Raw genomic sequence first — 14,455 nt, forward strand, 5'->3', positions numbered from 1 at the left:
CCTGGCGGGGCTCGTACAGGAGCCAACCAGTCGATGTGTTTCTTTCACATTGATGTTTTTCTGTCTTTCCCTCTCTCTTCCACTCTCCCTAAAAATCAATGGAAAAATATCCTTGGGCGAAGATTAACAAAATAATAATAATTCTGCAAGCACCAAAGCCTTTCTGAATTGAAAAGAAGCCAGTGGAATTAAGCACTGTTAGAGGTCTGTAGTACTCCCCTCCCACCTCTGACGGAAGGCCAAAGGAAAGGAACTCATGACCAATTCCACTGAAATAACTTTAAACGTTTAAGCATAAAGGTGTTGGTGGAACATTTATTGCGTATTGCTTTTCTCATTATGAAAGAATTCTTTCTGTCAATTTCCAATGCATTTTTAAAAGCAGCGGTGGAAATATCACTTTTCTTTTTCTCTGACCTTCTTGTCTGTTCATTTCTCTTTTTAGATATGTAAAGACTTACCTGTTACCAGACAAGGGCAAAATGGGCAAGAAGAAAACACTTGTCGTGAAGAAAACTTTGAATCCTGTGTATAATGAGATACTGCGGGTATCTATGAACTCTAGATTGGGAAAACCCTAAATGGTGGCCTATGTGTTTATCTAGCCATATCTTCTTGAATACTGTACCTCTACAGATTAAGTCTGTTGCCCAGAGAGGAAGGAAAGGATCAACATTTTCCGAGAAACTGCTTTGTATGAGATGATATGCCATGAATGTCGTACCCGTTATCTCATTCACTCCCTACGTACCCTGCTAGGCGGGTACTATTATCTGTATCTCATAAGATGCGGCAAATGAAGCTTAGAGAGATAAAGTAACTTGCTCAAGGATATGCAACTGATGAAGTTGAGCATTGCAACCAAAATGATCTAAAAAGCATAATTCTGATCGTGGTATTTCTCTGCTTGAAAGCTTTTAGGATTCCCTTAGAGTCAACTCCATCCTTACCATGCACACCGGTCCCTTCACAACCTGAGCTCCCGCCTCATCTTGTCACGGTCATAGTCTTTGTGCGGGATACCCTGATTCCTTTCTGTTCTTTGGAAGAACTACATTTTCTCACACTGCTGGCACTCTGTGTTTGCTTAGGCTGGAATATTCTTCCCCACATTCTATCCCTAACTACCTCCTACAGCCTTCAATGCCTCTTCCTATGAGCAGCTGTCCTACCCCTCAGGCCCCCCTGCTGTCTGCTGCCTTGTGTTCTTGTTTTGCTTAGGCTATCTTAACTCTCCGCACTTTACTGGTTTGTCCGCTTTCCCAGTAAATTGTAAGTTCCCCGAGGGCAGGGACCAACTCTATGTTGTTTATAAACTGTGTGCCCTTGGGTAAATGACTTAGCCTGTCTGCACTTCACACCTGCAAAAGGGAGGAGGTAATATAGTAAGTACCACCTACCTACCTACCTCAGTAGTGGTGAATGTTAAGAGAGTTTATATACAGGAAGAGATGAGTATACATTAAACACTTAATAAATGTTGACTCCTAGTACGGTGTCTGAAAAAGCACTCAAATGTTTATTGGAAGGATAGATGGATGGGCATATGAATGGAAAGTATACCTGGCTCAAATACCATATTCTCTCCCTCCTTCACCCTCTCCTCCCTCCCGCCCCCACGAAACTGTATCATGCTACCTTAATCATGAGTAATAGAAAATGTAAAACTACAAATAGAAGTACCCTCCTTCTGAAAATTCTGTCCAACTATTTGGTTATCCTCTGAGAAAAGTGGAGTTAAATTAATTCTCAGTCATCCGTGGGTGAGTTTTCTGTAGCAAGTTTTAATTACAGTTTGACTATGATATACCTCAGTCCCCTAGCTATTTCTAGGTCAGCTACTTCAGCCCTATACTCAGGAAAAGCCAGATAATTTAAATAGTAAACTCAGAGAATAACAAGTGTGCTACAACCAAAATGGGCATTCAAGCAGTACATCATAAAGCCAAATAGAGATTATTTTTAGATTAGAAGTACTATTATCCCTTCCATGATTACATATAATCAAGGATTGACTGTCATTTTAGATGAAAAAGTTTTAGGATGCCAAATATTTTTCACTTGACCATATGAAGCAGGAAAAAACAAGTCTATCTTTTCTTGAGAAATTCCTTATCTTTGTAGGATATCAAGTGGAAGAGGTTGTGTGTATATAGAGATAGGTGGGTTATGGGAACTGTCTACTTTTCACTTAGTTTTGCTGAGAATCTAAAACTGCTCTAAAAAATAAAGTCTATTTTAAAAATATATTTTGTCCTTAGGTAGAAAACAGACCATCGATTAAACTTCATTTTTAGAATGAGTTTGATTTATATTATACCTAGTTAGAAATAAAAACATCCAGTAAAAAATTGAATAATTGGCTTTTGTTTCTAAGGAGCTATTACCAGCTATGATATTTGAGCCATGGTTTGCTTTTTCCAAAGGGGCAAAGAAAATCAACTTTTATGAAAGATGGATTTTAGCTCTTTGAAACAAGACACTTAGAATAGGATGACTTTGCAATATTCTTAAGACTTGAAACCTAACAGATGAGACAATCCGATCTGCACAGATGACTTCTCTTCATCTCTATGTCATAACTTTGGCATAAAGTAATATCATTCACCCCTTTAATTTCCTTCTTTGAACTGCAGTATAAAATCGAAAAGCAAATCTTAAAGACACAGAAGCTGAACCTGTCTGTATGGCATCGGGATACATTTAAACGCAATAGTTTTCTTGGGGAAGTGGAACTTGATTTGGAAACTTGGGACTGGGACAACAAACAGAATAAACAATTGAAGTGGTACCCTTTGAAGCGGAAGGTAAGTTCAGCATTTTTGGATTGGTTGGTTGGTTGATTGGTTGATTGGTTGGTTGGTTGTTTTGAGGCCTGGTGTGTAGGAGAAAGGTCCTTTAAAGTTGAATTTTCATTCAGGATACTTATCCACTGTTTGGGATCATTTTCTCTTTCCACTCTGTCTCATATGTCTCTTATTCTCTTTTCTATATTTTCTTCCCCTGGTTCCCATGTATGCTTCAAGTTGACTATTTCTTGCTAACCTATCTTATAGTTCAATAATTTTCTTATCTACTATGTCTAATCTGTGATACCCATCTACAAGTTCTCAATTATATATTTCAGACTTCTATTTTCATTTGATTCTTTTTTATAAGTGCCTCTTCTCTGCTAAAATGTTCCATCTTATCTTTGTAAATACGTTAATCAGAGTTATGTGACGTGTGTATCTGAAAACTCCAATGTCTTAAACATTTGTGAGTCTCTTATTGAAATTTTTATTTTATTTTGGTCACTTGGTCCTTTGTCCTTGTATGCCTATTCATTGGTTACTGTGTGCTGGACATTGCATGAAAAGAATTCTAGGGATAACTTGGGAAGGTTTGCTTTTGCTTCTGACACACAGTGTAGGGACAGACCACCTTCATCTAATCTGGGAATGAACTGACTAGAAGGTGGGGCTTCGGTTTTCCTGTAGTCTGATCTGGTTTTTGTTTGCCCATATTCTTAGGCTGTGGCCTTCGGGAGATCCAACTGCAGGCCTAGGAAGTAGATCTCAAATATCAGTATCCAATTCACCTGAAGAACTTATTAAAACACAGATTTCTGGGCTCTATTCTCAAGGTTTCTGATTCAGTAAGGCCTATGCCCAGGAATATGCATTTCCAACAAATTTCCAGGTGATGATGATGTTGGCCTGGGAATCACACTTTGGGAACCATTGGTCTTATTAGAGGCCATTCCTCCTTAGCAGGCCATGGATTTCAATTTTTGTCTTCCCAGCCCTTTGAGACTACTGAAAGCCCTTCTTAGTCTCTTTCTGCTAGGCTTTTTATTCTCTCAGTTTGGCACTTCTTAAAAATCAGCTAATGCCTCAAAGTGGAAAGTAGAGAATATGTCAGTCTCTAATATCTGATCCATTTGAGTCCTATCTTAATGATTCTTTAGTACCTTCAAGTAGATTTTATAATTGACTTTTTTATTGTTTTCAGTATGAGGGTTAATGTGATCCCAACTAGTCAGTCATAGCTGGAATTGATACATATAAACAATTCATACAAATCATTAGTTAGTATCTACATAAGAAAAGTTTCTTTTAAGAAATGCTTCCTAAATATTACATCAAAATCACATAAAGCACTTATTTCTGGGCCTGCCCAAGACTTGCTGGATCTGAATTCCTCAGAAGATGTCAAAAGCATTCATTTTTAACTAATGTATCTTATGTTTCTGATGTATAGACAAGTTTTGGAAATAAGACTCCAAAGGACCAGATTTTGAAAGTAAAACCATTTCTCATATACTTGAAAATAATAGATAGATATTTTAAAATTATTGTCCAGCCTTTGTTATTCTTACAGACATCTACTCATTTTGTCTAAAATCGTCAGGTTAATGCATTTTTGAACATGTAATATTTGGCTTTCTTCCAGCACCCACCTTCCCACACTCTTCTTATTCCTTCAGAGAAAGAGAATACAATTAAGTTGTTTTATGTGCTGGATGAAGGATTAACGAAATCTATGTGTTTTCATAAAAACCAAGGCATCCCACAGCAACTCACACATCTCCAAGAAAGCCATTCTAATTTCTCCACTATCCCTGAGACTAATGGCCTTGAAATGTGTTCTGGGTACCCTACAAAGTTTTCCAAGATGCCCAGTAGAACTCTCCCAGATATAAAAACAATAGTCCAGTCCTAGTTGGTTTGACTCAGTGGATAGAGCGTCGGCCTGGGGACTGAAGGATCCCAGGTTCGATTCCAGTCAAGGGCACATGCCCAGGTTTCGGGCTTGATCCCCATTAGGGGGGCGTGCAGGAGGCAGCCGATCAATGATTCTCTCTCATCACTGATGCTTCTATCTCTCTATCTCTATTTCTATCTCTTTCTCTCTCCCTCTTCCTCTCTGAAATCAATAAAAATATATTTTAAAAAATAAATAATAAAATAAAAACCATAGTCTAGCTCTGATGGGGAGGGAAACTTTAATTCAGGACACTCAGGAGTGATACGTTGTTCCAGAAATGGGGAAGATAAGGTCCTGTAACAGAGTACCAACAAACAGAGTAAATAGTTTGTGTCTTACATCTGCTGACATTCCTTCTTTTTTCAGACAGCACCAGTTGCCCTTGAAGCAGAAAACAGAGGTAAAATGAAATTAGCTCTCCAGTACGTCCCAGAGCCAATTCCTGGTATGTAATGATTTTCTGTCCAGATTTATGCCCTTTCCTCATCCCCCACACTCCCAGGGTTTCTTTGGGTTCTATGCTATTTTCGAAGGTGAAGCCCTAAATAGATTTATTAACTTAGTAATCGTATAGACCAAATAAGTCAACTCACAGTTGTAAACTAGAAAATTCTCATTTTTTATTGTGATAAAAACACATAAAATGTACCATCTTAATCATTTTTTTAGTGTGACATTGGTAGTGTTAAGTAGATTCACATTGTTGTGAAGCAAATCTCCAGAATGTTTTCATCTTGTATATATCTGAAACTCTATACCCATTGTCAACTGTTGGTCTTTGCACCACTTCAACGCCACAGGAATCCCCAATTTGGGGTGCAGTAAAGAAGGAAACTTTATTCACTACAAAACAGAGTCAATTGTGATACAGCATGGCAGCACAGCAGTAGAAAAACTCTGGGGCCTCCCATGTTCGAACTAAGCCAAGGAGACATAGTCTTCATTCTTTGGTGAAAAGAGAAAGTGTGCTCTCCAAGCCAGAGGGAAGCTGGCTTATATGGACAGAAGTCCCCATCCCTGTTCCCTGATTGGTCTGTCCTCATGCAAATGAGGACTCCAAATCCTCATGGTTTGATTGGTTCATAAGGCTCTGTCCTGATTGGTCAGAGTAGAGCCACTCTGATTGGCTGGAATTGCACAGCTGTGGTTGGATGGGGGAAACCCTCTACCTATTGGTTGACATAGGATCCCAGGAAATCTTTTAAAGGGCTGGCTCAGATGGCAGGCAGGCAATTAAGTGCAGAGGCAGGTGGTTTAGCACAGAGGCTTCTCCATGAAGTGCAGTTTGCGTGAGAGGCCCTTTGGCTGCTAGGCTCTGTTTTTTATTTGAGCCCAAATTGCCACCAGGAGCCCTTTTTAGTAGTTGTCTATTTTTTCTTCTCAGGGTTCACCTTATTGAACTACAAAACCTCTTATCCCCTTTCCTCCCGATCCTGGTAGCCACCATTCTATTTTCTGTTTCTCTCTCTTTTTTTTAAGTCTAGTTTTCCGGTCTTTTTTTAACTTGTTCCTCACTCTCCCAAAAGTTTGTATCTGCACATGTGTATGACCTTTTCTGTATTCAGAATTTGGACCTATTGACAGTGTTGTGATAAGAATGGAACCTGAATGGTTTTTTTTCACAGGTGGGAATTGGAAAAATTCATATGAACCTTACGAAATTAGAGCTCATTGGTCTTCCATTCTCAAGGTCTCATCAGGAGAGAAAGCTTTTTCCTGAATTACTCACTGTAATCTTTCCTGAAGATTACTAATACTTGATGTTAGGGCCTCAAGTCTGCAGCCCCTTTAAGAAGCAAGAGATAGGCAGGAAATGAGTGCCAGCCCCCCTTTCATTTCTCAAGCAAGTTCCCCTAGTTATTCTCCTTAAGAATCTGTATGAATGTTATGGCTGAAATAGGGATTGCACACGCAAAGTCTTTCAGTAACCAGGCAATGAAACTAGTGGGATGAAAGACATAATGGATGGTGAGGGCAGTGACTGAGCTAAAGAACGGCATTCTAATTCAGTTAAATAAAAAGAAAAAAGAATTGGATGGAAAGCAAACATATCTTTAGGTCAAATGGCTGCCAAACCACTATCTTGTTACTTCTGGATCTTTCTAAAAGATTCTTTCTTATGTAATTTGTATCCTATCATTTATGGTCAACATGCCTAGAAGTTGTACCAATCTCATTTCCCATTCTCTCCACTACTATTTCTTGGTGGTGGGAGCTGGGGGACTGTGTGTTGTGATGGGCTCCACCTTCCCTGAGTTTTTACTCATGTAGTCTCTCTTCTCTGTGTTGGCTAACCTTCTCCTCAACCTATCCAAGTCTTAGATGAAGTCCTATCTCCCCCATATAGCCTTTCCTGACTCTATTCCCCCTCACTGATTACATTATCTCCTAGAACATTACAGTAATAATTTGGCATTTCATTCCTTAGTACATTTTTATAGTTTTAATTGAGTTAGTCTTTCTTGTATTCCTTGTATATTCAATGCCATTCATATAATAGAGCTGACCACATAATAGATGCCTGGTTGGTTGACTGATTGGGTCAAGTCATCCGGAAAAATATGATAGTATTCCTCTGACCAGGTGCACCCAACCTAGACAACTTCAGATTAAACCAACTTCTCAGTAATCCCCTGTCCATAATATTCTCTTTTATGTGTGTTTATATAATAGTCTTATAAAATGTTTAACTTTTTTAAAAAATACATATTTTTATTGATTTCAGAGAGGAAGGGAGAGGGAGAGATAGAAACATTAATGATGAGAGAATCATTGATCGGCTGCCTCCTGCACACCCACTACTGGGGATCGAGCCCACAACCCAGGCATGTGCCCTTGACTGGAATCAAACCTGAGACCCTTCAATCGGCAGGCCGACACTCGATCCACTGAGCCAAACCAGCTAAGGCAAAGGTTTAGCTTTTTACACTCTATTTTTAACAAAAAGAATGACTCTTTCTTAGCTATACCTGTTTTGGTTGCTTTACAGTAATACATTTAATATGTTGGCACCAGTTGACATTGGTATCAGTGTTTGAAAGGTATGTGCATTTCACTGAGATATTTTGAATATCAGTACAAATGGATGACTCACATGCCTGATATCTATAACTGATCCTGTGGAGCCAGCAAAACCCGACAAGAATGATGTAATACTCTGTACTTGGAATAAATATAAATTATTTTCATAGAGCTGTCTGAGCTCAGCACAGCCAGACTATAAAAGCTATAATTAAGAATGTATAGCCCTGGCCGGTTTGGCTCTAGATAGAGTGTCGGCCTGCGGACTGAAGGGTCCCAGGTTTGATTCCGGTCAAGAGCACATGCCCAAGTTGCAGGCTCGATCCCCAGTAGGGGGTGTGCAGGAGGTAGCCAATCAGTGATTCTCTCTCATCATTGATGTTTCTATCTCTCTTTTCCTCTCTTTTCCTCTCTGAAATCAATATAAATAATTTTAAAAATAATGTATAGATTTAACCTATTAGGATCATATCATCAAATACTAGCTAGTATTATTTTTATTTTTATTTATTTTTTACTTATGTATTGTTGACAGTATTACAGAGGTCCCCCATTTTCCCCTTCCTTGACCCCTTCACCCAGCCCAATGCCACTCCAGGCCTTCTCCACACTATTGTCGTGTCCGTGGGTTATGCATCTATGTTCTTTGGTTAATCTCTTCCAGTCCCCTCCACCTCCTTCCCCTCTGAGATCTGTCATTCTGTTCCATGCATCTGTGTGTCTGGACCTATTTTGTCTGTTAGTTTATTTTGTTCATTAGATTCCACATATAAGTGAGATCATGTGATATTGGTCTTTCTCTGGATTATTTCACTTAGCATAATCATCCATGCTGTCACAGAGGGTCAGAGTTCCTTCTTTTTTAGCTGAATAGTATTCCATTGTGTAAATGTACCTCGGCTTTTTTTAGCCACTCATCTACTGATGGGCACTTGGGCTGTTTTCAGATCTTAGCTATTGTAAATAATGCTGCTATGAACATAGGGGTGCATATGTTCTTTCTGATTGGTGTTGCTGGATTCTTAGGAAATCAGAAAGAATATATGCAATCTTTCTGATTGGTGTTGCTGGATTCTTAGGAAATCAGAAAGAATATATGCATTCCTATGTTCATAGCAGCATATTTACAGCTAGAGTCTGTGCACGATAATTTGTGCCGGGCGGGAGGGTCCCTCAGCCTGGCCTGTACCCTCTCACAATCCGGGACTGCTGGCTCCTAACCTCTCGCCTGCCTGTCTGATCGCCCCTAACTGCTCGCCTGCCTGCCTGATCACACCTAACCGCCTCTGCCTGCCTGCCTGACTGCCCCTAGCCACTCGCCTGCCTGCCTGATCACCCCTAACCGCTCTGCTTGCCTGCCTGATCTCCCCTAACTGCTCGCCTGCCTGCCTGATCACCCCTAACCGCTTGCCTGCCTGCCTGATAGCCCCTAACCACTCTGCGTGCATGCCTGATTGCCCCTAACCACTCACCTGCCTGCCTGGTCAGCCCTAACCATCTCTGCCTTGGCCCCCCGCCACCTCAGCCCCTGCTGCCACGGCTTCATCCAGAAGGACGTCCAGAAGGACGTCCGGAAGGTCATTCGGCTGTTTGGTCTAATTAGCATATTACGCTTTTATTATTATAGATAGCTAAGATGTGTGCTAGTCCATTTTTAGATTGGCATCTTTAGATGCAGTATTGCCAAGAGAGGAATAGCTCTAACATTTTATTTTCTCTTTTTTCTATTATAGGTAAAAAGCTTCCTACAACTGGAGAAGTACACATATGGGTGAAGGAATGCCTTGATCTACCAATGCTAAGGGGCAGCCATCTAAATTCCTTTGTCAAATGGTAATAGCATTGATAAGTCTGCCTTTGCAGTTCTACAGTAGCCTGGCCTTTGCTGGTTGATGTTAGTTCTCTATTTCTGTGATGCTGAAACTCATCATCCATAGTTTAAATGAAATAATTTGAGACAGTGACTCCATGAATTAGGGGAATCTGTGATATGAACCCCCCCAAGACTTCATATACTTTTAAAATCATAAAGATAAGAGGACATATGTAAAAATGAAACTAGAGACCACATGCTCAGATATGTAATGTCTTCTAGGAGGCACATCTACTGGTGAGAACAATATTCAGTACGAAAGACTTTATGTGATTTCTAACAGTGGGATGTCACAGCCCTTGGCCCCTTAGAGAAGCACCTATTCCATGATCCATTTTCAAAAGGCCTTTGGCATCAGGCTACAAATACCTGGAAAATTATTTGCTAAGCAGAGCTGTACTAATAGCTCATAAGAATTTAAGACAATTTTGGTTCTTAAGTGGCAAACCTTTTTCTCTGTTACACATATAAATGCCTGGTATCTAAATAGTAGCTAAACAGATATTAATGTGTCATCCTAACTCCCTCTGACTAATTTTATCTATATAGATTCTACCAGAAGTCCAGTTGTAGCTATTTAATTTTATATGACATTATTTGCGATTTTCCCTCTAGATCTTCTTTTTTAAATTAAATTTATTGGGGTAACATTAGTTAATAACATTATCTAAGTTTCAGGTGTACAGTTCTATAATACATCATCTGTATAATGCACTGCATGCTCCCCACCCAAAGTGTATTCTCCTATCACCATATATTTGACTCCCTTTACCCTCTTCATCTTCCCCCCCGCCACCCGCCTTCCCCTCTGATAACAACCATACTATTGTCTGTGATTATGATTTTGTTTTGCTTGTTTGTATGTTGCTTTCTGTTTTATGTCCCACATATGGGTGAAATTGTATGGTTCTTGTTCTTTCCCACCTGACTTATTTTCTTCTTAGTATTTTTATTGATTTCAGAGATGAAGGGGGGAGAGAGAGAGATAGAAATATCAATAAGAAAGAATTATTGATTGGCTGCCTCCTGCATACCCCACACTGGGGATCAAGCCTACAACCTGGGCATGTGCCCTGACTGGGAATCAAACCAAGACCTCTTGGTTCATAGCTCAGTGCTCAACCACTGAGCCATGCCAGCCAGGCCCACCTGATTTATTTTACTTAGTATGGTACACTCAAGGTCTATCCATGTTGTCGCAAATGGCAATATTTCATCTTTTTTTTTATGGCTGAGTTGTATTTCATTGTATAAATGTACCACATCTTCCTTACCCGATCATCCATCAAAGGACACAGGTTGTTTCCATGTCTTGGTTATTGTGAACAATGCTGCAATGAACATAGGGGCATGACACCATACACAAAAATTAACTCAAAATGGCTTAAAGGCCCGAATATGAGACTAAAATAACAAAATACATCAAAGAAAACATTGGTACTAAACTCATGGACCTTGGTCTCAGAGGGGATTTTGTGAACTTGACCCCAAAGGCAAGGGAAGTAAAAGCAATAATAAATGAATGGGACTACATCAAACCAAAAAGCTTTGGTACAGCAAAAGAAACCATCAACAAAACAAAAAGGCAACACATTCTTCATAGATGTCAGCTGGTAACATTTTTCAACTCGGGTCAGTCTCCTATTTTGAGACTAGTCTCAGGCCTTCTTGCCTTTACCGGGTGCATGATAGGTTAAAAGTTAATTCAGCTGTTACCACAAATTAAATGTAAATGATTGCAAATATATAATTTATTTCCCAAAGCAAATCTAACAAATGGGGGAGGTTTCTCTTCTTTTCCAATTCTGTACAAGACTAATTCCTTAGACTATCACAGATAATCGGGAATAGACTGTGCTTCCAAATTTTAAAGGAATCCTCAAACAATTGCTACATAGTAAGCACTTACTAAATGCAGGAACTGAGCTCAGTTGTTTGCTTAATATGTAATTTTAATACTAACCTTATGATGTAGGTGTTACCACTCGCATCTTACAGATGAGGAAGCAAGTGTCTGAAAGGTTAACTGACTTTCCCTGCAATACACAGCCAATGAGTGGCAGAGTCAGGGTTCAAAGCAGGTCTGGTCCGCTCGAATGCTCAGTCTTTCCCGCATGATGGCTCCCACCATCAGTGCTGTTTCTCTACACTCTCCCCTTCCCTTCCTTCCACCAGTAGCTACGTTGAAGTGCACGGAAAGCACAAGTGTCCACTATCTCATTAAAATGCTCTCACAATCCTGTTTCCTTTGGTAGTATCATCCTGCCAGATACAAGTCGGAAAAGTCGCCAGAGGACAAGAGCTGTGGGGAAGACCACCAACCCTGTCTTCAACCACACCATGGTGTACGATGGGTTCAGGCCTGAAGATCTGACGGAAGCCTGCGTAGAGCTCACTGTCTGGGACCATTACAAATTAACCAACCAGTTTTTGGGAGGTCTTCGGATCGGCTTTGGAACCGGTAATATTTGTTACATTTTTTAATCTTCTGTGAGCCAAATGCTTCTGGAGACGCTAGAGGTTTGTTGCTGTGCTCCTTCCTAATGCACACAGATATTTCCGTTAAGTGTAATGCAATGAGTGAGTGAAGGCGTGCCAGCTGTGTGCTGCGGGCTCTGGATATGAATATTAACAGGGCGCAGGATCTCACCACGCAGAGCTTACCTTATTGTTGGGGGAACAGAAGAGCTCTCGTCTCTACTCTTTCCTGAAAAAACATGATGGCCCTTCCTAGCTAAAAGTGTGCTTTGAATAATAATAGTAACTAACATTCATGGAGCACTGGTCATTGTACTGAGTGCTTTATTTGCATTATTTCACTTCATCCTAACAGCAATTTGATGAGTAGTTACTAATGTTATCTCCAGAACAGCTGGCATTCCAAGAAATCAAGTAACAGAGTAAGTGGCGGAGCCGAGATTCAAATTGAGTCTGCTCAACGCTAAAGCTGTAGTCACGCTTCCTCAGAGCTTACCTACTGTCACTTCTAACCCAGGGTGGGAATCCTTCCTACCACTCCCCCATGCCTGTGACAGATTGTCATCTAGCTTTCAGATGACTGAGAAGAGAAACCATTACTCTGGGAATAGAGTACTCATCTCAGATGGTTCAACAGTTCTTTCTTATAGTGAGTCCCAGATCTGCCCTCCTGGTGATGTTAAAACTCTTCCTAGCTGACTTCCATTGGTGCTTATAATTAAAGAATGACTGCCCAGCTGGTGTGGCTCCGTGGTTGAGCATCAACCCATGAACAAGGAGGTCTCGGTTCAATTCCCCCACAGGGCAAATTGCCTGGTTGCGGGCCCGATTCCCAGTGAGGGGTGGGCAGGAGGAAGCCAATCAATGATTTTCTCTCATCGTTGATGTTTCTGTCTCTGTCTACCTCACCCTTCCTCTGTGAAATTAATAGAAAATATTTTTTTAAAAAAGAATAACAAGTTCCCTCCCACTCCCCGATGCACTATTCCTTTTTTAATCCAAAGCTTCTTTTCAGGTAAAAGTTATGATACTGAAGTGGACTGGATGGACTCCACTTCAGAGGAAGTTGCTCTCTGGGAAAAGATGGTAAATTCCCCCAACACTTGGATTGAAGCAACCCTGCCTCTCAGAATGCTGTTGATCGCCAGGATTTCCAAATGACCCCAAAGTCCACTGGCTCCCCCACTGAAAACTACTAACTACTGATCTTGAAAATCTGACCATGTGGACCGAGATCTGCACCTCCTATCTGTCGGCACTCATTTTAAAGTCAACCTGCATGTGCCTCTTTGGTTATAGGCCCACGGTATTTAAAAAATAACAAAATGTATAATGTATGTGTGACTCCAACGTTAAAGAAGATATTGGAGAAAGCTAGGAAAATCCACCTGTTGCTTCAAAGAAAAATCTGCCCTCCCCCCAAAAAATTATTAAATGTGGAGTGTTAACAGGAAAATTTTTCTAGTTTTCCATCATGTGTTTCACACCAGTCTTGTGCTACGGTTCGCAAAGCCTGCCTCTTGACCAATGAAATTCCTTACAGCAACTGCAAATACGTAGGTTGTGGAAAACAGTGACAGAGATATTCCTATGGTGGGGGGGGAGGGGGGAAGGCAGAATATCAGTGATGATAAAGAATTTGACCATAAGAAAACTATTTACTCTGTAATCTCTATAAAATACGGAATTCCATATTAGGGTGAGACCGAGTTTACTGCATGTACTTTCTGTCTTGAGAAACTGCTTTCCCTCTTCCCAGTGTTAAAACAGTCTCGAATGTGCTTTGGTGCCACCCACTGGCCATAAGTGGAATTCAGTTTTTGGCTTAATTTTCTCCTAAGCTAGGTCTCAAGCCTGTATTTTGTAATAGAATATATATAAAACAAAAACCTTGCATATGTAAGATTCTGTTTTTCTTATAACTCTACTATATGAAAGCAGCATGAGAGTGGTCACAGACATGCTTTGCAACAAAGTTTTAATTAGAATGTAAATTGTTTAATTATACTGTATTTCCTATGTATGTATAATTTTCATAAAGTATTTTGTAAAAATCCTTAGAATAAATTATTATGACTTAAATGTATTGTCAAATTAATCTGACCTCTTATTTTAAATGAAATACTTTATGTTAGGGATCCTAAAATCTAAATTCCTTAGCAAGGCTAAAGAAATTCTGCTAGGCTAATATTTCTCCAGTATTTATTGCACATTGGACATGATTTCCTCTAAGTGGGCAGTTTTGGCTATTTTATTAGAGGCTTTACTTTTTATTTTATCTTTAAAAATATATATTTTATTGATTTTTTTACAGAGAGGAAGGGAGAGGGATAG

General features: G+C 39.9%; 1 protein-coding gene across 6 annotated transcripts in view; it reads left to right on the forward strand.

The window, feature by feature from the left end:
* The window catches only part of SYTL2 (synaptotagmin like 2), a 63,929-nt gene extending 49,758 nt beyond the window's left edge, over positions 1-14,171 (forward strand). For all 6 annotated transcript variants that reach the window (XM_023757374.1, XM_023757376.1, XM_023757375.1 and 3 more), the window contains 6 exons: positions 446-548; positions 2,637-2,807; positions 5,116-5,194; positions 9,504-9,603; positions 11,899-12,104; positions 13,137-14,171. In XM_023757374.1, the coding sequence (XP_023613142.1) occupies positions 446-548; positions 2,637-2,807; positions 5,116-5,194; positions 9,504-9,603; positions 11,899-12,104; positions 13,137-13,282 (805 nt within the window). In that variant the 3' untranslated portion in view covers positions 13,283-14,171. The remainder of the gene's footprint in view (positions 1-445; positions 549-2,636; positions 2,808-5,115; positions 5,195-9,503; positions 9,604-11,898; positions 12,105-13,136) is intronic.
* The last annotated feature ends 284 nt before the right edge of the window (positions 14,172-14,455 follow it).

This window comes from Myotis lucifugus, unplaced genomic scaffold (assembly GCF_000147115.1).
Source record: "Myotis lucifugus unplaced genomic scaffold, Myoluc2.0 scaffold_106, whole genome shotgun sequence".
NCBI lineage: Eukaryota > Metazoa > Chordata > Mammalia > Chiroptera > Vespertilionidae > Myotis > Myotis lucifugus.